At 41.8% G+C, this 26,714-nt stretch overlaps 1 protein-coding gene across 1 annotated transcript in view; it reads right to left on the reverse strand.

Moving 5' to 3' along the window:
- Positions 1–26,714, reverse strand: part of LOC127575526 (dynein axonemal heavy chain 8-like) — a 443,415-nt gene that overhangs the window by 366,564 nt on the left and 50,137 nt on the right. Inside the window, 5 exon segments of the mRNA XM_052025459.1 lie at positions 4,852–4,928; positions 8,552–8,749; positions 18,574–18,720; positions 24,734–24,835; positions 24,925–25,032. Coding sequence (XP_051881419.1) covers positions 4,852–4,928; positions 8,552–8,749; positions 18,574–18,720; positions 24,734–24,835; positions 24,925–25,032 — 632 coding nt within the window.

The following is a 26,714-nucleotide window of genomic DNA, read 5'->3' on the forward strand; positions in this document are numbered from 1 at the left end:
CTATCCAGTCTTTCCTCATAACTCAAGCCTTCCAGTCCTGGCAATATTCATGTGAATCTTTTCTGCACCCTCTCTAGCTTAATGACATCCTTCCTATAGCATGGCGACCATTACTGAACACAATACCTCAAGTGCAGTCTCACCAACATCTTGTACCACTGTAATATGAAGTCCCTCTCGTCCTCAAAGCCCCGAATGATGAAGCTAAGTGTGCCATATGTCTTCTTCACCACCTGAGTCGCCACTTTCAGGGGACCATGTACTTGTAGTCCTAGGCCTCTGTTTTACAACACTCCCCAGGGCCCTGCCATTCACTGTATATGTTCTACCCTGGTTTAACTTCCCAAAATGCATCATTTCGCATTTGTCTGTGTTAAATTCCATGTGTTATTCCTTTGCTGAGTTTCCCAGTTGATCTATAACCTGTCGTTAGACAACCTTCTTCACTGTCCACTATACCACCAATGTGGGTGAAAAAGGTTCCCCTCAGATGCCCTCTAAATCTATAAACACTTTGCCCTAAATATAGTTTTATTCACCTGATAAGGGGGAAAAGATTGCTGCAATATATATATATATATACACACACATAGATATATACACATACATATATACATACACACATACACACACACACACACATCTCCCTCAGAATTTTACATACCTCAATCATGTCCCCTCTTGACCTCTTCTGCTCCAGAAAAAACAGAACTAGCCTCTCCAGTCTCTCCTCATAACAAAAACACTCCATCCCAGGCAACATCCTGGCCAATTTCCTCTGCAACCTCTCCAGCACTATCACATCCTGCCGAGAGTGTGGAAACCAGAACTCCTCAAAGTATTCCAGCTAAGGTCTGACCAATGTTTTGGAACATAACCTCCCTGCTCTTGTATTCAGTGCCCCAACTAATGAAGGCCAGCACTGAATTGCCTTCTTAAACATGTTATCTACCTGCACTGTCCACCTGATGGATCAATGTACCTCGATGCTCCCTCAGACCCTACCATTCATGGTGTTTGTCCTAGCCTCATTAGTGCTCCCAATATGCATCACCTCACATTTATCTTGATTAAACTCCATCTCACATTTCTTAGACCATTTCACCAATACAACAATATCACTTAGTCCCTTAAACTACTCTCCACACTGTCAACAATTCTACCAATATTAATGTCATCTGCAAAATTACTGATCATGCCACCTACATCCACATCCAAATCCTTCACATATATTTTAAACATGAAGTGCCCCAGCAATGATCCCTATGAAACACCACTAGTCACAGGCATCCAAACACAAAAACAACCCTCTACCATCACCCATGATCTACTTCCAATTCAATTTTGGATCTAATTTGCTAACTTGCCTTGGATCCCAGGGGCTTGAACCTTTTGGACCAGTCTCCCATCTGCAACCTTGTGTAAACAACATCGCCTTCAGTGCCCTCGTCAATACCTTTTGTTGCAGCCTCAAAAAATTCAGTCAGATTGATCAGACAAGATCTGCCTTTGACAAAGCCATGTTGGCTACCTCTGATTAGTCCCTGCTTTTCCAAGTGATCATTAATCCTGCCCCTCAGAAGTTATGGAGAACAGCTCAAATGCCATCTATAAATTCACCAAAGAAATCACTGTTATTGGTAGAATCTCAGGTGGCAACAAGGTCTATAGGAGTGAGATAGACTGGCTGGTTGAGTGGTGTCACAACAGCAACCTTAAACTCAACATCAGCAAAACCAAAGAATTGATTGCAGACTTCAGGAAGGGGAAGTTGGGAGAACACACACCTGTCCTTCATTGAGGGGTCAGCAGTGGAAAGGGTGAGCAGCTTCAAGTTCCTGGCCATCAACATCTTGCAGGATCTATCATGGGCCCAACACATTGATGCAATCACGAAGAAAGCACACCAGCAGCTCTACTTCATAGGGAGTTTGAGGAGATTCGGTATGTCTTACAAATTACAAATTTCTATAGCTGTACAGTGGAGAGCATTCTGACTGGTTGCATCACAGCCTGGTATGGAGGTTCTAAAGCAAAGGATCACAAGAGACTGCAGAGGGCTGGAGACTCAGCCAGCTCCATCACAGACACAACTCTCTCCACCATTGAGTACATCTTCAAGAGGCAGTGCCTCAAGAAGGCGGATTCATCACTAAAGACCCTCACCATCCGGGACAAGCCCTCTTCTTGTTACTACCATTGGGGAGGAGGTACAAGAGCCTGAAGACCCACACTCAGTGATTCAGAAACAACTTCTTCCCCTCCATCATCACATTTCTGAATAGTTCACGAACTTATGAACACTACCTTGTTATTCCTTTTTGCACTAATTATTTATTTTTGTAATCTATGGTAATTTTATGTCTTAGCACTGTACTGCTGCCGCAGAACAACAAGTTTCCTGTCACTTAAGTCAGTGATAATAAATCTGATGCTGATTCCAATAACTTCCCTACTATTAATTTTAGGTTCATAAGTCTGCAATTACCAGGTTTTTCCCTGCTGCCCTTCTTCAAAAGTGGGACCATATTTGCTGTCCTCAGTCATCTGGTACCTCACCTGTAGCCAGCAAAGATGTAAAAATCTCAGCCACAGTCCCCTCTTCTCTTGCCTACCACAGTAGCCTGGGATAAATCTCAACTGGTCCTGGGCATTTATCCACCTTTAAGCATGCTAAGGCATCAAGAACCTCCTCTTTATTTATGGAGAATTGCACAAGAATTTCACCTTCCCCCTTGATGAGTTTTCCAATTACAAAGTCGCTTTCATTTACCAAGGATTGAAATATTTCAAGTCAAGTCAAATTAAGTCGAGTTTATTGTCATGGGCAAAAGTATGGTAAGGTACAGGTACCATGAAAAACTTGCTTGCAGCAGCATCACAGGCACGTAGGTTCAGACAACACAAAAAACATAAAATATGCATACATAAATTATACAAGACAGTGAAGAGAAAAAAAACAGTGTAGAACAAGACATTAGTGCAAATAAACACAATCAGAGACAAGTCCAAGGTGGTGCAAGAGGTGGTCCACAGTATTCTGTTGCTGAGGTAGGATTAGAGTTGTGCAGCTTGATTCAAGAACCTGATGGCTGTAGGAAAGTAGCTGTTCCTGAACCTGCTGGTGTGGGACTTCAGGGTATTGTAGCTCCTGCTTGACAGTAGCAGCGAGAAATATTTTTTCTAAAGGCTCACTATTGTCTATCTATCAGCAAAGATTTTCATTTATTTTCCAAAAATAGCTTAGCCAATGCATCTTACAAATGTACAAAATTAGCTTTATTTAAGTTCTTTACTTAAGATCTTGTTATTTGAACTGCCGCTTGCAAACTGCATTCAAACTTCAATCATGTTGTCATCTATTTTCCCCAGAGGATCCCCTACCATGAGATTACTAATTAACAGCAAAGTAAAACACTCCAACTGCTACTGTACACTATATTCTGGTCTCACCAATGACATATAAATTTATAATAATTTGTTTATGTACATTATGTCACTCTTTTAAAAGAAAGTTTTTTCATGGAAGTACATAGAACATGAAAGAGCACAGCAGAGGAACAGGTCCTCTGGCCTGTCATGTCTGCGCTGGCCATGATGCCTATCTAACTAATCCCAGCTGTATGCACATGATCTGTATCCTTCTACTCCCTGCCTGTTCATGTGTCTGTCTAACTGCCTGGTAAATGTTGCTATTGTATCTATCACCTCTGCTGGCAATATGTCCCAGACACCTACCACTCTCTGTGTAAAAAAAACTTACCTTGCACATATCCTTTAAACTTGCTCCCTCTCACCTTAAACCTATGCCCTCTAGACATTTCCACTCTGGGAAAAAGATTTTGATTATATATGCTATCTATATCTCTCATAATTTTATAAACTTCTATCAGGTTGCCCCTCAGCCTCCGAAGCTCCAGAGAAAACTATCCAAGTTTGTCCTATGTCTCCTTACAGCTAATACTCTCCAATACAGGCAACATCCTGGTGAACCTCTTCTGCACCCTCTCCAAAGCTTCCACATCTTTCCCTAGTGTGGTGACCAAAACTGCACACAATACTTCTAATATGGCCTAACTAATGTTTTATACTGCAGCAACATGACTTTGTGACTTTTATACACAATGCCCCGACCAATGAAGGCAAGCATGCCATATGCCTTCTTTACCACCATATCACTTGTGTTGCCACTTTCAGGGAGCTATGGACTTGCACCCCAAGATCCCTCTGTATATTGATCCTACCATTTACTGTGTACTTTCCTCTTCCATTTGACCTCCAAAAATGCAACACCTCATACTTATCCAGATTAATTTCCATCTGCTATTTCCACCCCCACCCCAAATTTCAAAATGATTTCACAAGATCACAAGACAAGGGAGCAGAAGCAGGCCATTCTATCCTGCTGTATTCTTTGACGATCTTCCTCACTATCCACAATTCCACCAATTTTTGTGTCATCTGCAAACTTACAAATCACTTTCATTTTCATCCCAAACAAGAGAGGTTCCAGAAATGACCCAAATGGAATACCACTGGTCACAGTGCTCCAATCAGAGAAATATCCCTCTACCACTTTCTTTTGCCTTCTGTGACCAAGCTAATTTTGTATCCAACTTACCAACTCAGTGTGGATCCCATGTGATTTAAATTTCTGGATGCCTTCACTCAAAGGCAAAGATTCTCATTCATTTTTGAAGAAATAATATACACAATCCCTCACAAAAATGATCCATGCTGCTAAAACGTTTTCTTTTTCCTTTATAAATATGTAGATACAAGAACATTTACACATGTTCAAGTATAAAAATAATTATCTACTACTTTCTATAATTCATTATTTTTTATTACCTCTGCAAAAGCTGCAAAGCATGCCGTGAAGAAATAATTTTAGAAAAACTGTTACTCATGAAGTCATCAAGCAAGTTCTGAAAATGAAAATAGAAAAATGAAAATAGAAAAAACATATATGTTTGAAAACTGAAATAAAAACAGAAAATGCTCAAAACACTAAACAGGTAAAGCAGCATATGTTGATAAAGAAACAGCTTCAGGTTGGAGACTTCTTTTCCAGAACTGGGAAAGAGAGAAAACAAGGTAATGTTAAATTGCAGAGAGGGTCAGGGAGAGATGGATAAACCAAAGGGAATACCTCTGATATGATGAGGACAGACTTCAGTGCCATTGGCAAATTTTGACATTTTATTCCATTCTCTAATGTCCTGCAGGGCTTGAGTTATAAGGACAGACTGGATAGGTTGGTCCTTTTTTCCCTGCAGCGTAGGAAACTGGGGAGTGACCCTGTAGAGGTATATAAAATAATGAGGGACAGAGATAAGGTGAATGGTCACAGTCTTTTCCCCAGGGTAGGAGAGTTTAAAACTAGAGGACATAGGTCTAAGGTGAAAGGAGAAGGATTCAAAGGGAACCCAAGGAGAAACTTTTTCACACAGAAGGTAGCAGGTATATGGAACGAGCTGCCAGAGGAAGTGGTAGATGTGGGTATAATTACAACATTTAAAAGACATTTATACAGGTACATGGATAGGAAAGGTTTAGAGGATTATGGGCCAAACACAGGCAATTGCAACTAGCTCAATTAGGCTACTTGGTTGGCATGGAAGATTTGGGCTGAAGGGCCTATTTCTATATAGGTAGATAGGGTGGTAAAGAAGGCATTTGGTATACTTACCCTCATTGGTCATGTCACTGAGTACAAGAGTTGGGATGTCATGATACAACTGTACAATACCTTGGTGTGCAGTTCTGGTCACCTAACCATAGAAAGGATGTCATTAAGCTAGAAAGGGTGCAGAAAAGTTTCACAAGGATGTTAGTGGGACTGGATGGCTTGAGGTAAAAGGAGAGACTGGATAGGCTGGGAGTCTTTTCCGTGAAGTGCAAGAGTCTGAGGGGTGACCTTATAGAGATATATAAAATCATGAGGGACAGAGATAAGGTGGATGGTCACAGTCTTTTTCCTAGGGTAGGGAAGTATAAATCTACAGGACAAGAGTTAGGTGAGAGGGGAAAGATTTAGAGGAGACCTGAGGGGCAACTTTTCCACATAGAAGGTAGTGAACATGTAGAACAAGCTGCCAGAGGAAGTAAGAGGCAGATACAATTACTGTTTAAAAGACATTTAGACAAGTACATGGATAGAAAAGGTTTAAAGGGATATGGGCCAAACAAAGTGATAGATGCAGGTACAATTACAACTTTTAAAATACATTTCAACAGATACATTTGGACAGTTTTAGAGGGATATAGGCTAAACACAGGCAAATGGGACTAGCTCAGGTAGGCACCTTTGTCAGTATGGATGAGTTGGGCCGAAGGGCCTATTTTCATGCTGTATAACTCTATGACTCTAAAATATAACATACCATATTTTTTCAGGATTAAATTTCATCTGCCATTTCTCTGCCCATCTAAATATTCTTCTGTAGCCAAAAACTACCTCCTCACTTTCAACAACACTACCCAATTTTCTTGTCATCTACATTCATTTCCAGATATTGATATAACAAGCAACATCATTCCTGCAGCGTACCACTGGTCAAAGGCTTCCAATCACAAAACAACCATCAAACGTCACTCTCTGCCTTGTTTCCACAATCCAATTTCATAACCCATTTGCCGATTTGCCCCGGATTCTATAATCTCTAACCTATTGGATCAGTTTCCCATGTGGGACCTTGTCAAGGGCCTTACTGAAGTCCATGCAAACTACAGCAACAGCATTACCCTCATTGACATACTTAAAAATCAAATTAATCAGACAGGATCTCTCCTCAACAAAGCTGTGCTGACTATCCTTGATTAATCTCTGCTTCTCCAACTGTGACTCAAAATGTTATCCAATAATTTCCAAACCACTGATGTTACTCTCACTAGCCTGTAAATACCTGGATTATCCCTGATTCCCTTCTTGAAAAAGGTATCACAATTTCTGTCCTGTGGTCATCTGCACCTCTTCTGTGGCCAGAGATCTGAAAATTTCTGGTACAGCCCAATTAACCTCTTCTCATATCCCTTCCTTCAGAGCAGCGTGGGATACATCTCATTATGCCCTGGGGATTTATCCGCCTTTAATTCCACTGAGACATCAATACTTCATCCTTTTCAATGGTAATTTGTTCTAGAATTCCACCAGCTCTCTTCCTGAATTTTCCAACTACAATATCCTTCTCCATCATGGATGTAGATGAAAAGACATCACCTATGTCCTCTGAGTCAACACACGGATTGCCACTTGAGTACCTAATGGTTATCCTTTTGCCATTAGTATACATTTGACAAGGTACTGCATGGTCGGCTATCTAGAAGGTTAAAGCATAAGGGACCCAAGACGCATTGGGATCCAAAACTGGCTTGGTGATAGGAGACAGTTTCTATCCTGTACGACTCTATGAATCTATACTTATAAAACGCATTAGTATTTCCCTTATTCTTGTCCACCAGTACCACTTTGTGCTCCCTCTGACCTTCTAATTACTTTTTAGGTATTCCCTACACATTTGATACTCCTGTAGAATCTCACCTGTTTTAAATTCTCTAAACCCGCCTTAAGCCATTTTTTTCAATTTATCCAATTCTTGTTATATCTATGGTTCCTTAGATTTGTTGCCCTTACCCTTGAAATCTCTCTGCTTCCTCCTCACAAGACACACTGCCATCCATACCATTTGTATCAACAAACTTTAATATATTATGCATGACCCCCTCACGCTAATCTTTGGTGTAGTTTGTGAACAACGAGGGTCCCAGCACTGATCTTTGCATTTTCTCTAGATTTTCTCAGATTGACTGCTCAATTATTCCTCACTTTCTCTTTTGTTCCTTTCTTAAATAATGAGTTCCATGAGAACCATTTTATCTCTGCAGTCCTTTACCTACAACTTTCTTGTAATCAAGTTTATAATCCTCCATGATTAAGAACTCATACTCACACCATTTATTCCTCCATTGGTGGCCTGGCAGTTCAAAAGGTCTGGAATTCCCTTGCTGAACATTACCAACTCCATCTCCTTCTTTGAGATGCTTATTAAAACTCAGCTCTTCCACCAGATCTTTATTCATTATAGTTTCTGATTATATGATTGCATGAAATATGGTATGATGGCACTCTTGTAAAGCAAAAAGAATTCTATTACCAAAGATGCTATATAAATGTCCATCTTGTCCCAGCCTCAATGACACATCCTCCTGCAAGCAATGTTTTGTTTACATTTGTTCTGGTGTTTATTACACTGATAATGCAGCTAGGTTTCAACGTTTTCAGTACTCTATCCTGACAGATGAAGGCATTTGCCAATGTCCTCTCCTCAATCATCCTCGCACAGAACAGTATAGCGTAGGAACAGGCCCTTCGGTCCATGATGTCTGTGCTGACCATGATGCAAATTTAAACTAAACTAATCCTTGCTTGCAAATAAAGAGAGAAAATGGGAGGTAGCATGAGTGATATAAATAAAGGGATATCAAATTAAAATCAGCAAGCAAACTGAAACCTTCAAATAAAATATATTCCGACTGTTTCTTCTGTTACCTCTAAATCAAAGATTTGTTTCATGAATGCAGCATAGTCAGTGTTGAATTCCTTCCTCCGAGGGTCCAAAATATCATAATGGCTTTTTTTAAGATTTAAAAATATATTCTGAAATTTGATTGCGAGGATCTCAATTCCCTCAATTGTAGAATTCTTCAATGCAGAGAACGTCTTCAGTACCTCAACTATTTTTGTGATCTGCAAATGTAAATGAACATTGATTATTTCACACATACAACTGAACAATTCTGTAAAAATGTTTCCTTTTTCTGTTAAAATGATTGAATGGATCATCTGAAAAATGTATGCATGCTGAACAGTAAAGTTTGCATTTGTTATTCCATCCTGAATCTCACTAGACTCAGCAACTACAACAGTTTCAAGAATCTATGTCTACCCAGAACTTGGTTTTCATGTGATCTAGGGTGGGGAGCATCTGTGACAATTCTCAATGCAATACTAAAGTGCTGCAATAATTGTTGGATTCATGTTAGCATGTATTTTCCATTTGGTTAAACCTAAAATTATCCATGGACATCCATCTATTTTTTTTACATTGAGACACAAAAGACTACAGATGCTGGAATCTGGAGCAACGAACAATCTGCTGGAGGAACTTATCAGATCGAGCAGCACGTCTGATGGAAAGAAACTGTCCCCTCTCTCCGACAGGAGTTCTGTGAGACCCTCAACACTACTCCCCATCTGTGGTTTCCATGGCTCTCCAGCTCTTCAGCCACATTCTTACAAAGACTTGCTATCTTGTCCCACATGGCTTTCAGTTCCATTTCCAGGCCACCCAGTTCAGCCCTGGCCACTTTTTCCAATTCACCACTTCTCCCTACAGTTTCCCCTCTGTTCCCATGTTCTACCATCTCCATCATGTTATCCTTTTAGCCCTTTCTCTTTCTCTCCCACAGCTTCGTGCCTCGTTTTTCCAAATGTGTCAGGGTCCACAATTCTTCTTTGTCTTCTGCTGGATTGATTTCTTCAATCAGCGGCTTTTTGTGTTCCTGACTTCCATGAGGGATTGAAAACTCGCTGCCTCCAGGCAGCAAAAGCTCCATCTGGACTTTCTCACTCTCCCACCCAATTCCAGGCAGCCAAAAGTCCATCCAGACTTCCTGACTCTCCCACCCAACTCCAAACAGCTGAAGCTTCATCTGGAATTCCTCACTTTCCCACCCAACTCTAGGCTACTGAAGCTTTGTCTGGACTTCATCGCTCTCCCACCTGATTTCAAACTCCCGAAACTCCATCAGTACCACCTCGCTCTTCCATCCAATCACAAGGTCCCAATGCTCCGCCTGATATTTCTCCTCCTTCCCCTGCCACCGTTCTCACCACGGCCCCCCACCCTCTGCCTCATATCCCACCACTAGCCTCCATACTACACTCCATCCTTCCTCCGTCCCTCTTTCCCCAATCTCCCACCCTCCCCTCAACCCCCCCCCCCCCCAAACCCTCTTCTGGCATCGTACCTTGCACCAGCTCCAACCCCTGCTGGGTCTTCCCCATCCCCTCTGAATGCCCCCTCTCTGATGCTCAGCGGTCAATCCTCAGCAGAGGCCTCACCTTTGTAGCACTGTGCCCACACCTCAATGAGTTCCGGGCCCTCCATGACATTGAGCTCTTCGTCCACCGCCAAAAAACAGTCCTGATACAGGATTTCCACCTGAAACATCGACAATTCCTTTCCTCCCACAGATGCTGCTTGACTCACTGAGTTCATTCAGCAAATTGTTTGTTGCTCTATTTTTTCAATGCTGAGATTGATGCTATTAACAGAACTACAAGTCATTTATGGTTATGGTTGAAATCAGTTATTTAATTAAGAAATCCACATAATTTTCTGGTATTGATGCCCAAAAATACATTGCCTCCTCTGATCAATGATTAGGCCAGTTCAGAACACGTTGAAGAAGCCTGATAAGATTTATTTGTTTATTTCACAACCTTCACATTTCACTATCATAGAACATGGAAAAGTATAGCACAGTGATAGGCTCTTCAGCCCATGATGTTGTGCTGAACTAATTAAACTAATGACACCTAATTAAACTAATTCCTTCTGCCTACATATGGTCCATAACCTCTTAAACACCTCTATCATATCTGCCTCCACCACCACCCCTGGCAGTGCATTCCAGGCACCCACCACTCTGTGTAAAAAAAAAATTGCCTCACACATCTCCTTTGAACTTTCCTCCTCTCACCTTAAATGCATGCCCTCTAGTATTAGATATTTCGACCTTGGGAAAAAGATACCAGCTGTCTATCTATGGCTCTCATTTTATGAACTTTGATCAGGTCTCCCCTCAGCCTCTGCCGTTCCAGAGAAAACAACCCTAGTCTGTCCAACCTCTACTTATAGTACATGCCCCCTAATCCAGGCAGCTTCCTGGTGAACCTCTTCTGCACTCATTCCAAAGCTTCCACACCCTTCCTATAATGGGGTGACCAGAATTGACTGCAATACTCCAGATGCAGCCTATAAAGATGCAACATACCTTCCTGACTCTTGAACTCAATGCCTCAACTAATAAAGGCAAGCATGCCATATGCCTTCTTTTCCACCCTATCAACTTGTGCGGTCACTTTCAGGGAACAATGGCCTTGGACCACAAGATCCCTCTATACATCAACATTGTTAAGGGTCCAGCCATTAACTGTGTACTTTCCCTTTGATCTCCCAAAGTGCAACACCTCACACTTGCCCAGATTAAACTCTGCCATTTCTCCACCCATATACGCAAAAGAACTATATCCTGCTATATCCCTTGGCAATCTTCCATATTATCCACAACTCCACCAATCTTTCTGTCATCTGCAAAATTACTAACCCACCCATCCATGTTTTCATTCATTTATATAAGCAGGGTTCCCAGCATGGATCCCTGCAGAACACCACTACTCACAGACCTCCAGCCAGAATAAGACACATCAACCACTACCGCCTGTCTTCTGTGGGCAAGCCAATTCCAAATTCATCAGGTCAAGTCACCGTGAATCCCAAGCATCTTAATCTTCTGGATGAGCCTACCACGAGGGACCTTGTTGAATGCCTTACTAAAATTCATGTAGACAACAGTTACTGCTATACCTTTATCGATCACCTGTCATCTCCTTGAAAAAAACTCAATCGTTAGTAAGATATGACCTGCCCCACACAAAGCTATGCTGACTATCCCTAATTAAGCCATGCTCTTCCAAATGCTCATAAGTCCTGTCCCTAAGAATCCTCTCCAATAGCTTCCCTGCCACTGATGTGAAACTCACTGAACTATAATTTCCAGGATTATCCCTATTTCCCTTCTTGAACAAAGGAACATCAGCTATTCGCAGTCCTTTGGGAGCTCATCTGTGGCTAGAGAGGACACAAAGATCTTGGTCAAGCCCCCAGCAATCTCATCTCTTGCCTCTCTCAATAATCGAGGGTATACAGTATCCCATCAGGCCCTGGGATGTATCTACCTTAATATTCTTCAAGAGACCCAACACCACCTATTTCTTTATTTCAAAATGGTCTACCATATTAGCATATCCCACACTGCTTTCACTATCCTCCATGTCCTTCTCCTTGGTGAAGACCAACACAAAGTACTTATTTAGGACCTCACCCACATCCTCTAGCTCCAAGCACATATTCTCTCCTTTATCTTGATGTGGTCCTACGTTCTCACTAGTTATCCTCTTGCTCTATGTATAGAATGCCTTTGGATTCTCCTCAATCCTACTTCCCAAGGACTTTTCATGGCTCCTCCTGACTCTAATTCTCTTCTTGAGTTCTTTTCTGGCTTCTTTATATTCCTCAAGGGCTCTGTTCAGTTTTAGCTTCCTAAACCTTACATATGCTTCCTTTTTCTTCTTGACTAAATTGACAACTTCTCACGTCATCCCTTACCTTGCCATCCTTTTCCTTCCTTCTTACTGGAACAGAACAGACCTGACCAGCCCAGTTGGTCTTTGAACACCCTCCACAACTCAGATGTGAACTTGCCCAGAAATAGCTGTTCCCAATTAACTCCCTAGCTCCTGCCTAATATCCTCATAGTTTTCCCATCTCCAATTCAATACTTCTCCACAAGGTCCATACTTAGCCTTATTCATAGCTATCTTAAAATTTGTGATCACTGTCTCTTAAATGTTCCCCCACTGAAACAACAGTCACCTGGCCAGGGTCATTTCCCAATACAGGGTCCGGTATGGCCCTTCCTCTAGTTCAGAGGTTTTCAACCTGTGGTCTGCGGACCCGAGGGTCCGTGGCAGGTTGCCAGGGGGTCCACGAGCAAGCCAAGAAAAAAAATGGAAAAGCGACCTGTTACAAAGACATAGCTTACTTGCTTGCTCGTTTTCCACTTTTCAGAAAATCGGCCATATCTGTTCTATCTGTTATAGGCAACAATCTTAGAGACTTAGACGGTGTTCCCTTCTGGTAAGTTGCCGCTTAATATTCGATTTGTGAAGTCATAGTAGCCAATAGTGTTCACTACTCACTACTATTCTGTTGTGCACTGTAGTGTTAGGGAGACCGAGTGACGTTGTCGGTGTGCCTTAATAATATTGCTTACTTACCGTGCATTTATGCCACAGTGATGTCACTGTTAAACGAAAAGTGCACAAGTATGTAAATTTTAGATTAGTTTTGATAATTTTGTTTATCAGTAATAGTAATTAAACTGTCCAGCATGTATTGCTGAGTATGGAGAAAGTTCTGAAGAGAAAAGCTGACCAGAAACCAGAAGATTCTGATGACGAAGGGGATAAGGGTGACCGAAAGAGAAAACAACGCAAGTACGATCCAGAATACATTTCATATGGCTTCATCACAGTGGGGACAAATACGGACCAACCTCTCTGTGTTGTGTGTTTGCAAACACTGTCCAACGATGCAATGAAACCAGCGAAATTGAAGCGCCATTTAACAACAGTGCATCCAGATATTGCCAGTAAGCCGAAGGAATATTTTGAGCAGCAAAAGGAGCTGTACATCAAGCAGAAAGGCAAAATGACAGCCTGCGCCGCTGTAAATGAGAAGGCTCTTCGCGCATCATATTTGGTAGCATTACAAATAGCATGTTCTAGAAAGCCTCACACAATTGGAGAAGAGCTTATACTGCCTGCAGCAGTAGATATGTGCGAAGTTGTACTGGGAAAAGAATCCAGTCAAAAACTGAAAGCCATTCCACTTTCTAATAACACAGTAAGCAGAAGAATTGGCGATATGGCGGAAGATATACAGAGCCAGCTGATAGCACGTCTTCAGAAAGTCAGATTTGCGATTCAGCTCGACGAAAGTACTGATGTTGCCAGTGCTGCACAGTTGTCGGTTTATGTTTGATATTGCTGGGAAGGAGAGGCTTTGGAAGACTTTTTGTTTTGCAAGGCGCTCCCAGGGCATACAGCTGGTGAAGAACTTTTCCCTGTGCTTGACACTTCTTTTGTACAATCGGCATTGGCGTGGACACAGTGTATTGGAGTACACACAGATGGTACTGCCGCAATGACGGGACAGAAGTTGGATCTAGTCGCACGAGTGAAAGAAGTAGCTCCGCATGTAGCAGCAACCCACTACATGATTCACCGTGAAGCTCTGGCTGCAAAGGACATGGATGAAAATCTTGCGGATGTGTTTTCCACATACATTAAAATCGTTAACTTTATGAAAGCCAGGCCGCTCAATCGTTTGTTTGAAAACATATGCTGTGAAATGGAAGCCGAGCATGAGCATTTGTTGCTACATACAGAAGTCAGATGGCTGTCACGAAGCCACGTTGTGCAGCGTGTATATGAATTGCGAGATGAACTGCTCATTTTTCTAAATGAGCATAATAGATCATTGGCACAGTTCTTGAAAGATGAGATGTGGGTTGCCAGATTAGCTTACCTTGCAGATATTTTCAACATTTTGAACAGCTTAAATCTATCATTGCAAGGACCTGGATCAAATGTTCTGAAAACGCATGACAAAATCAATGCCTTCCAGAAAAAACTCCGTATCTGGAAGGGAAGATGCGAGCAAGGCATCTAGGGTATGTTTCCATTGCTGGCTGACTTTCTGACAGTGAACAAGACTAAGACAGAGGCCATTGCGAGCACCGTTTTGAACCATATTCAACAGCTGTCACATTATTTCCATGAGTATTTCGGTGATGATGACACGAGCATGTTTGACTGGATTCGAAATCCATTTGAATGCATGCTTACTGATTTAACTGGACGTGAACAAGAAGAATTGGCTGAACTGTCATCTGACAGGACTTTGCTCTTGCAGTTCAACCAAATGTCACTGTTGTCGTTCTAGATAGCATGTTCCCAGGAGTATCCACTGCTGTCCGGCAAAGCCATCAATGTTCTGTTACCATTTGCAACTACTTACTTGTGCGAAATAGCATTTTCTGCAGTCACTGCCATGAAAACCAAATACAGATCAAGACTGAATATTGAGGATGACATGCGCGTATATTTGTCGCACATACCACCGTGTTTGGACAAACTCTGCAGTGCAAAACAGGCACAACCTTCACATTGAACTGAACACTGAAAGACACCACTGTTAATTATCGGTGATTGAAATAGTCACTATTTCAATAGGGCCTATGTGCAGTAATTTAAGTGTTGTATGCATGAATTATCAATTGTTTGATTTTGTGGCCTTTGGGGATCCGCCATCTAACAAGGACATGTTCTGGGGGGCTGCAGCATGAAAAAGGTTGAAAACCACTGCTCTAGTTAGACTATCCACATACTGTTTTAAGAAACTTTCTTGAATGCACCTAACAAATTCTACCCCATCTAACCCTCTTGGACTAAGGATGTCCCAGTCTATGCTAGGGAAGTTGAAGTCACCCACTACAACAACCCTGCTATTTTTCACCTTCCCTAATCTGCCTGCATGTTTGTTCCTCAATGTCCCAATGCCTAGTGGGGGGTTATAGTATAATCTCAACAGAGTGATTGCACCTTTCTCATTTTTGAGTTCTACCCATATAGACTCAGTGAATAGAGCCCTCCATTATGTCCCTTCTGAGTGCAGCTGTGTTATTGACCCTGATTAGTAGTGCGATTCCTCCCCCTCTATCTCTTCTAAAACATCGAAACCCTGGAACATTAAGCAGCCAGTCCCGTCCCTCTCTCGACCAAGTCTCTGAAATGGCCACAGCATCATTGTTCCATGTATTGATCCATGCTCCACATTCATCTCCCTTACCCTTAATACTCATTGCATTACAATAAACGCACTTCAACCCGTCCGTCCCATTGCGTATATTACCTTGCTCTTGCCTGTCCTTCCTTCCAGATTTACTGGTCATAACATATACTTTCCCTTCAATCCCTCCAGTTTCTGAGCTGGTGCACTGATTCCCATCCCCTTGCCAAACTAGTTTAAACCCCTCCTGAGTAGCATCAGCAAACCTTCCTGCCAGGATATTGGTTCCTCTCCAGTTAAGGTGCAATCTGTCCCTCTTGTACTGGTCACCCCTGCCCCAGAAGAGGTTCCAATGATGCAAAAACCTGAAACCCTGCCCCCTGAACCAACTCCTCAGGCATGCATTCATCTGTCCTATCTTTCTATTCCTGTCCTCACTAGCAATTGGCACCAGGAGTAATCTAGAGGTTACTACCCTCAAGATCTGAGGGGATCAGGGATGAATTTCCACCAGAGCATAGAGGAAGAGTAAGTACTTAGTTACAGGTGAATTCTGACATAGAAAAGGAACCAGCCAAGTTTCTTCCTTTTCACTTAAAGAAGGCTGGAGGAAATAAGACTGAATCATGTAAATTTGAAGAACAATAGACCATTCAACCCATCGAGTCAATGCTGGTAATAGTGGATTCTAGATTAATGCCACTCCCCAGCTCTAGATCCAATAACTTTCAGGTGCTCAGATGCTTTCTAAATGTAGTCAGGGCTTCTGCCTCCACCACTGCACAGTCCCTCCCCATAATCATAATTCTCCCCTGATGCCATCTTCATAAATTTCCATGGCCTCCTGCCTAACACATGCCCTTTGGCCCAACTCGTCCATGCCGATAATGGTGCCCACCAAACTCGTTCCAATTGCCCGCATTAGGCCCATATCACTCTAAACCCCTCCCATCCATGGCTTTTAAATGTTGTTATTGTACCTGCCTGAACCACTTTCTCTGGCAGCTCATTCCTTACATGCATCACCCTCTGCGTGAAAAAGTTGCTCCTCAGGTCCCTTTTAAATCTTTCACCTCTCACCTTAAACCTATACCCCCTCATTTTTAGTGCCCCTTCCCTGGGAAAAAGAACATGTGCGTTCACCCAATCTATACCCCTCATGATTTTATACACCTTTATAAGGTCACCCCTCAATCTCCTACGTTCCAAGGAATAAAGTCCAAAGTTGTCCAACCTCTCCCTATAACTGTGGCCCTCAAGTCCTGGCAGCATCTTCGTAAATCTTCTCTACACTCTTTCCAAATGAATTAACTGTACAAGCTCCCTCACAAACTAGCCACCATCCCAATCTGTTAGCTATCTCCTGCCCCAGCTATGGAGATTCCCTCATTTGTATTTGATTTCTCTAACATAGAGACTATACAGATTAGTCAAAATACCTCTTCAGTCTGCAAGAGTAACCCTGAGCTTCCACATACCTATGCCTTTAATTCTCCATCACACTTCCATCTGTCCTCTCAGTCTTCTATTTCTAATATTGTTCCAATGATACACAATGTAAGCTCAGGTAACAGCATCTCATCTTCCATTTAGGTACTTTTCAGCTCTTGAGATTCAGTATTGAACTCAACAATTTCAGATAACCAGCCTTTTCTGTTTGTGTCAGAAGTGGCCAGTTCTGATATAAAATCAGCTGCCTATGACATCAGCTCAGTTTTCCTCTCTCCAAAGCTGCTGTTTGACCTATTCCAGCATTCTCATTTATTTCAAATTTCCAGCAATCACTGCATACAGCATCTCACAGTTCCAGCATGACTTTTTTTTTTATCTCTACTCCCCTAATTTATCTTCCTTACAGTCCTTCAGAGAAACCAGCATGCACTTCCCTCTTTTTGACACTACTGAAAGCAATTCCATCACACATACAGCCTTTGTCTCCACCCTATCACATTACCTTTACATTACCCACATTATCTTTGTTCTTGCCCTATCTCCTGCTCTAAAACTTAAAACATGCTTGTCATCTTGACCTTAAATGCTAACTGCTTCTCTCTCCATAGAAGCTACCTGACTTGCTGTGTATCCCCAACATTTTCTATTTTTACTTCATGAACCAGTTGATGTAATGTACTTTGACTTTCAGAAGGCCTTAAATAAGGTGACACATAAGAGATTATTAAACGAAATGAGAGCATACCATACTTACAGTAATATGCTTTGAGGATTGTTTAATGGACAGAAAACAGAGTAAGAATAAACCACTCACTTTTGGGTTGGCAGGCTTCTTTTAATGGGATATTGAGAGGAAAGGGGATGAGGCCCTAGCTTTTCACAAACTATATCAATGATAATGGACGGGGGGAGTCAAATATAATCATGTTTGCTGATAATGCTTAACTAGAAGGCAGTGGCGGCTGTGAGGATACAGAGAGCCTGCAGGGAGATGGAGACAAGATAATTAAATGGGAGAAGACATGACAGATGCAGTATAATTTGGAAGAATGATAGATCATGCATTTTGGTATTTAAAAATTTTTTTAAAAATGTACAGTAATGGTGGTGACAGGAATCATTAACAAAACAAGATAGTTTCTTGAATGTAGATTTAACTATAATTGCCTCATTCCCGTTGGATTAGGTTATTAAAATTAGCTCTATAGTCTGAAATGTCTTTGCTGGAAGTTTTACATCACAATTCAGCTTTTACTGACCCACATGTTAATATAACTACATAACAGTAATTCCAAAACCTGGAATTAGGACTATTATATGGTTCTGGTATTAAATAGCTTTATGTAATATATTATTCACCAAAATGAACAGATAAATCTATATAATGATTGGATCACACCTTTCCTGAATTCCAACTTACTTTTGCTAGTCTTTTGCAGAAGACTTCAAGTTTACCAAAAATATACATTTCTGACACATCAAATGGACTATCTCTTTCTGTTTCAGCAGTCTTTAGCTTTGTTTTCTGGAAATATGTACGATATTCATGGAACAATGTTTTACATTCCTGAAACACAAGATAAAACAATCAGTTTACAATACATTCCTATTATCTGCTGAAATTAAAAAGATAATTATAAATTAAAATGAGATGAGCTAAATTGTAGGTTCTCTTCATCCTGCCTACGTCTCCTGGTTGCGAGCCATTTTAAATTTCCTTCCTATCCCCACACCAACATGTCTGTCCTCGGCCTCCTCTACTGCCAAGTTGAGGCTAGACTTAAATTAGAGGAACAGCACTTTATATTCCACCTGGGTTGTCTCCAACCTGCGCCATGAACATTGAATTCTCCAACCTCTGGTAACTGCTCCCCCTCTGTCACAGGGCCCATAACCTTCTAAACCTTTTCAATCCATGTACCTGTCCAATTGTCTTTTAAAAGTTGTTATTGTATCTGCCTCAACCACTTCCTCTGGCAGCTCATTCCACATACATGTGTGTAAAAAAGTTACCCCTCAAATTGCGACTAAATCTTTCCCCTCTTACCTTAAACCTATGCCCTCTAGTTCTTGATTCCACAACCCTGGGGATAAAGACTAAGTGCATTCACCCTATCTATGCCGCTCATGATTTTATACACCTCTATAAGATCACCTCTCAGTCTCCTATGCTCCAAGGAATAAAATCCTAGCTGTCCAACCTCTCCCCCTAACTCAATCCTTCAAGTCCTGGCAACATCCTTGCAAATTTTTCCTGTACTCTTTCCAGTTTAATAACATCTTTCCTATAGCAAGGCGGCCAAAACTGAACACAATTCTCAAAGTTCGGCCTCACCAGTGTCCTGTACAAGTGCACCGTGACCTCCCAACTTTTATCCTAAATGCCCTGACTGATGAAGGTCAGAGTGCTAAAAGCCTTCTTCACCACCCTGTCTACCTGTGACTCCACTTTCAGGGAACCATGTACTTGTACTCCAAGGTCCCGCTGTTCTGCAACACTCCACGGCGCCCTATTGTTCACTGTAAAAGTTTGACCTGGATTTGACTTCCCAAAATGCAGAACCTCATACTTATCCAAATTTAACTCCATTTGCCATTCCTTGGCCCACTTACTCAGCTGATCAAGATCCCTCTGTAACTTTTGATAACCTTCTTAATTGTCCACTATACCATCTATTTTAGTGTCATCTGCAAACAACCTGCCTTGTACATTCTTATCCAAATCATCCATATAGATGACAAACAACAAAGGGCCTAGCACCGACCCCTGAGGCACACTACTAGTCACAGTCCTCCAGTCCAAGAAACAAACTTCCACCATCACCCTCTGTTTTATACCATCAAGCCGATGCTCCAGAACATCTGCTGTATAAAAACAGAAACTCAGTTCTGATAAAAGGTCTTTGACTCAAAACATTAACTGTTTTCTTTTCCCACAGTAGCTGCCTGACTTGCTGAGTGTTTACAGCATCTTCTGTTTTTATTTCAGATTTCCAGCATCCTCATAGAACATAGAATAGTACAGCACAGGAACAGGCCCTTCGGCCCACAATGTCTACACTGACCATGATGCCAAATTAAACTAATCCACCTGCCTGCACGATCCATGTCTCTCCATTCCCATTCATGCTCATTTGTCTGTCTAAATGCCTTGGAAACGCCAATATTGTGGCTGCTTTCACCACCATCCCTGACAGCCTGTTCCAGGCACCTACTATTCTCTGTGTGGAAAAAAAAACTTGCCCTGCACATTTCCCTTGATCTTCTCCATCTCAACTTAAAGTTATGCCCTCTAGTACTTGGCATTTTTATCCTGGAAAAGAGACTCTGGCTATCTACCCTACCTATGCCCATCATAATTTTATAAACTTCTATCATGTCTCTCCTCATCCTCCAATACTCCAAACGGGGTTTAAACTAGAGTTGCAGGGGAGTAGGAACTAGAGTGGCAGGACAGCAAGTGGAGAGGCTGTGGGGAAAGTAGGTGTTAAGACTACAAGCAAAGATGGAAACCAAAAGGTTGAGCGTGGTGGGACTAATGTTCTGAGTTGCGTCTATTTCAATAAAAGGAGTATTGTAGGTAAGGCAGATGAACTTAGAGCGTGGGTCCATACATGGAATTATGATGTTGTAGCCATTAGTGAGACTTGGTTGCAGGAGGGGCAGGACTGGCAGCTCAGTGTTCTGGGATTCCATTGTTTTAGACATGATAGAAGGGGAGGTATTAAAGGGGGAGGGGTGGCATTACTCATCAGGGAAAATGTCACGGCAGTGCTCAGAGAGGACATACTGGAGGGCTCGACTACCGAGGCAATTTGGGTGGAACTGAGGAATAAAAAAGGAACAACCACGTTAATGGGACTACATTATAGACCTCCCAGTAGTCAGTGGGATTTGGAGGAGCAAATTTGTAGAGAGACAGCAGACAGTTACAGGAAATATAAAGTTGTGATAGTAGGTGATTTTAACTTTCCACATATTGACTGGGACTCCCATACTGTAAAAGAATTGGACGGGACGAGTTTGTCAAATGTGTTCAGGAAAGTTTCCTTAATCAATAATGTGGAGGTCCCAACTAGAGAGAATGTGGTACTGGATCTCTTCTTAGCGAATGAGACAGGGCAGGTGACAGAAGTGAATGTAGGGGAACACTTTGGATCTAGTTATCATAATTCCATTAGTTTCAAGATAATTATGGAAAAAGATAGGACTGGTCCTAGGGTTAAGATTCTAAACTGGAGAAAGGCCAGTTTTGATGGCATCAGAAGGGATCTGGCAGGCGTGAATTAGGATAGGTTGTTTTCCAGCAGAGAGATACTTGGTAAGTGGCAGGCTTTCAACAGTGAAATGTTGAGAGTGCAGAATCTGTATGCTCCTATTAGGATAAAAGGCAAGGCTAACAGGTTTAGGGAACCTTGGTTATCGAGGGATATTGAGACCCTGGTAAAGAAAAAGGAGGTGCATATCAGGTATAGGGAGTTAGGATCAAATGAGGCGCTTAAGGAGTATAAGAAATGCAAGAGAACACTTAAGAGTGAAATCAGGAGGGCTAAAAGAGAACATGAGGTTGCTCTGGTAGACAAGGTGAAAAAGAATCCAAAGGGTTTCTTTAGCTATATTAAGAGCAAAAGGATAGCAAAGGACAAAATTGGTCCTCTTGAAGATCAGTGTGGTCATCTATGCATGGAGCCTAAAGAGATGGGGGAGATTTTAACTCGATTTTTTGCATCTGTGTTTACTCAGGAGACAGACACAGAGCCTATAGAACTGAGGAAAAAAAGTAGTGAGGTCATGGACCATATCTGGATTACAGAAGAGGAGGTACTTGAGGATAGCTAATGTTGTTCCATTGTTTATGAAAGGCTCTTAAATAAGCCAGGAAATTATAGGCCAGTGAACCTGATGTCAGTCGTAGGTAAATTATTGGAAGGTATTCTGAAGGACAGGATATATAAGCATTTGGATAGACAGGGCCTGAGTAGGGATAGTCAACATGGCTTTGTGTATGGCAGGTCATGGCTAACCAATCTAGTAGAGTTTCTTGAGGTGGTTACCAAGAAGGTTGATGAAGGGAAGGCGGTGGACGTTGTCTACATGGACTTTAGCAAGGCCTTTGACAAAGTCCCACATGGGAGGCCGCTCCATAAGGTTAAGTCGTTTGGCATTCAGGATGAAGTAGTTAACTGGATTCAATGCTGGCTTAGCGGGAGAAGCCAGAGAGTGGTAATAGATGGTTGTCTCTCTGATTGGAGGCCTGTGACTAGTGGCGTGCTGCAGGGATCGGTACTGGGTCCGTTGTTGTTTATCATCAATATTAATGATTTTGATGGTAATGCAGTAAACTGGATAAGCAAATTTGCGGATGACACCAAGATTGGAGGTGTAGTGGACAGCGAGAAAGGCTATCAAAGCTTGCGAAGTGATCTGGACCAGCTGGAAAAATGGGCTGAAAAATGGCAGATGGAATTTAATGCAGACAAGTGAGGTGATACACTTTGGGAGGACAAACCAGGGTAAGACTTACACAGTGAATGGTAGGACACTGAGGTGTGTGGTAGAACAAAGGGACCTGGGAATACAGATTCACAATTCCTTGAAAGTGGCATTACAGGTAGATAGGGTTGCAAAGAGAGCTTTTGGCACATTGGCCTTCATAAATCAGGGCATTGAGTACAGAAGTTGGGATGTTATGTTGAAGTTGTATAAGACTTTGGTGAGGCCAAATTTAGCGTATTGTGTGCAGTTCTGGTCACCTACTGACAGGAAAGATATCAATAAGCTTGAAAGAGTGCAGAGAAAATTTACACTGATGTTGCTGGGACTTAAGGACCTCCACTATCCTTCTCATACATATCCCAACTGCCCTGGAAGACAGCCCAATAATCCATGTTCCTGAAGCCCTCTCTCCTTCACTAGTCCCTTAACCACGTATTTAGTTGTACTATCTTTCTATTTCTTGCCTAGCTAGCACATGGAACAGGGAGTCATCTAGAAATTACCATCCTAGAAGTCCTGCTTTTTAACTTTCCACATAACTCCCTAAATTTTCTTTGCAGGACCTCATCTCTCTTCCTGCCTGTGTCATTAGTACCAATCTGGACCATGACTTCTAGCTGTTCACCCTCCCCTTCAGAATGTCCTGTGCCCACTCACAGACATCCTTGATCCTTGCACCACAGAGACAACACACAATCCTGCAGTCTTGCTTGCAGCCACAGAAATGTCTGTCTGTGCCCTTGACTAAAGAGTCCCCATCACTATTGTTTGCCTCGACTTTGCCCTGCCCTGCTAGTCAACAGAGCCAAACATGGTGCCACTGATCTGTGTGCTGCTGTCATTTTCCCCTGAAAGGCTATCCCCCACCCTCCTAATAGTATCAAAAAACGTATACCTATTTGAGAGGGGACAGCCACAAGAGACTCCTGCACTATCTGCCTGCCCTTCCTGGCAATCACATATCTACCAGACTGAACCTTTGGTGTGACTAGTTCCCTGAAACTCCTATCTTTAACATTCTGCCTCCTGTATGCTCTTTAGAGTGTCCAACTGCCACTCCAACCAGTCCGTGCAGTCTGAGAGGAGCTGCAGCTGGACACACTTCCTGCAAGAGTAGTCGCCAGGGACACTACACTGCTCCCTGATCTCCCACATTTGACAGTAGAAGCATTCCATTCCAATGACTGACATTGCTCCACCTTTAATAAAGTAGCAGATTACGAGAAAGGAAACACTTTACATTGCACTTACCTTATTGCTGCTCGTCCTCCTCACTGAAGTCCAGTGTGCACCAAAGTCCACACTTTAACCTACCAACAGCACTTCCACCTCAAAGCAGCCCTTCTCAAATGGCTGCTTCGCTGGAGCCTGCCTCCTTTTATTCATTGCTAAATCTGTCAGGAGTGAAACTGATAAATTCTCACCTGTAATGAACTCTTTAAAATCCTGCTGCTCCTCCTCCTCATCAGTTATTTAATTTTCACTGCCATGTAGCTGGTTCATTGGCAGTCTCTTTACATTTGTGCATTTTGGGTGGCATACAGGAGACTACCACAGCTCTTGATATCCTCACTCAGAAATATTGCTGGGCACCTCTAGGACAGTCCAGGCAGAGGAAACACTGATGTGGCATGCCATTGGGCTGCTCTCTGATTCCATGTGGCAACATGAATTTCACTAATTGCATGTTGTACCCTTGCGTTTGGGTTGTTCTCCAGTGAATGAATGCTGCAGAATGAAGTAATCATGGCTGCTGCCAGGATATTGAGTTCTTGAGTTCTAGATTCCACCACCAGTGGAAACCGACCTTGTCAAGCCCTCTCAAAATTCAATAAGATTTTTTGGAGTATAAGCCCAATCTGTTAAATTTTTCCTCATAATACCTTCATATCAAAAATAAATCTAGTGAACCTTCCTGCACTGAATCAAAGGTAAATCTATCCTTAAGTAAGCACTTATTGCAACCAGAAATGTCCAGTCAAGATTCAAGAGGTGCACCATGCAAAACTGAGAAACCTCACTGTGCAATCCAATTTCTAGGCAATAAAATCCCAAAGTAAAGCTAACAATATAGAAAGATTCACCTCCATTCTTTTAATAATGATGTGAGAATCCTGGTCCCATACATGAACAGTACCACCCTCAGTTATATACTCCTTGCAGGCTGTAACCATTTGGTTTGTGACCTGAAGTTGATAAAGCAGAATACCATATTAGAATCGATAAAGGAAGAATGATTCAGACATTAAACTTACAAACAGAATAAGATGCCTACCTTAATAAAGAGGGAGGTCATCTGTTGTGAAGTGTTGTAGTACCTTGACACATTGTGGATCATTTGAATTGCATTTATCAAATTTGGAACACCTTTTGTCATAGTCACCTAGAAATTGAATAATTTCAGAATAGTGACACTAAGAGATAAAATGTTTGAAATACTGCACAGAATTAGAAGTGATATTACTTTGTTCATTGAATGGAAGTTCCTCCATGTGGGAATAAACTCAGGTCACAACTGGAAGAATAACTCTAAGTTGTTGTAACATTTTGACAGAAAATACTGGAAGTACTCAGCAGATCAGGCAGTATGTGTGGAGAGAGAAACAGTTAATGTATTAATGAGCCCCTTTTGCCTCCTTCCCAATTCTGATTGAGGGTCTTTGACCTGAAATGTTAGCTCTGTTTCTCCTCCACAGATATTGCCTGAACTACTCAGTATTTCCAGCAGTTTCTGTTTTATTTCAGATTTCCAGCATCTACAATTGTTTTGATTTTCACTTAATGTTTCAGGTTGATGACTTTTGTTCAGAACTCTTGAAACTGTTTCACTCTCCTACAGATACTGCCTGATCTGTTGAGTATTTCCAGCATTTTCTGTTTGTATTTCAGATTTCCAACATCTTGTTTGGAAAAGATTTTTTTGCTTTCCATTCAATCAGATTTTAAAGTTTATATAGCATCATGCGACTTCATATTTGGAGTTACTTATAAATGACATATTGTCTAAGCAACACCAAAAGATGAAATTAATTTGTGATATCAAACTTATAGCAGCAACATGTCTCATAGACAAATATAGAGACCTTAAGCCAAATTCCTTGGAGGTGTATATGCTCTGCCAGCTTTACTTTACCAGTAGTGCAGAAAAATCACTTTTCAGATCCAAAAAGGAATTTTCTACATTTTCAGAGGTAACATCGATTAAGTCAAAATAGCTTTGAAACCCAACAGAGCAGGCCTTTGGTGGGTAAGTGTGGTGCCAGTACATGGTCATCCTATACTCTTATTGGACACAGAAGTCGTGAAATATCCATTTTGCAATAATCATAGTAACCAGTCTGGAATAGGCGCTAATATGACAAAATACGTACATAGCTTAAGTGTAACATGTCCAGCCTGTTAATAAACAATTATTGTTATTTAATAGCCTTTAACTTCTTTTTAGACCTGACAGAAATTTATAAAGTTACAAGAGGCATAGATAGACAGCTGGTATCTTTTTTCCCCAGAGTTGAAATGTCTAATACTAGAGGGCACGCATTTACGGTGAGAGGAGATAAGTTCAAAGGAGATGTGCAGGGCAAGTTGCTTTACACAGAGAGTGTTGGGTACCTGGAATGCACTGCCCAGTGTGGCAGTGGAGGCAAATATGATAGAGACATTTAAGAGGCTTTTAGACAGGCACATAAATGTGCAGAGAATGGAGGGGTATAGAAATTGTGTAGGCATAAGAGATGAGTTTGGTTAGGCATCTAATTACTCATTTAATTAGTTTGGCACAGAACTGTGGGCCAAAGGGCCTGTTCCTGTGCTGTGCTGTACTGTTCTGTGTTCTAATAGCCTCTGTATCCATTTCATGTGTTAACTGGCTACAGCATTAGATAAAACTCTAGAAAGGAGAAAAGGTCTCTTTTAGAGTTGGAGATAGAAGAGACTACAAATGCTACCCAGGTCCTCTCACACTCACCCTTCTTTCCAAACCTGCCCGTCTCCCAGCTTTTTCCCCTCTCCCACCTACTCCATTTGTCCATCACCCACACACTTCTCCCACTGGTCGCCTTCCCC

This window comes from Pristis pectinata, chromosome 10 (genome assembly GCF_009764475.1).
Source record: "Pristis pectinata isolate sPriPec2 chromosome 10, sPriPec2.1.pri, whole genome shotgun sequence".
NCBI lineage: Eukaryota > Metazoa > Chordata > Chondrichthyes > Rhinopristiformes > Pristidae > Pristis > Pristis pectinata.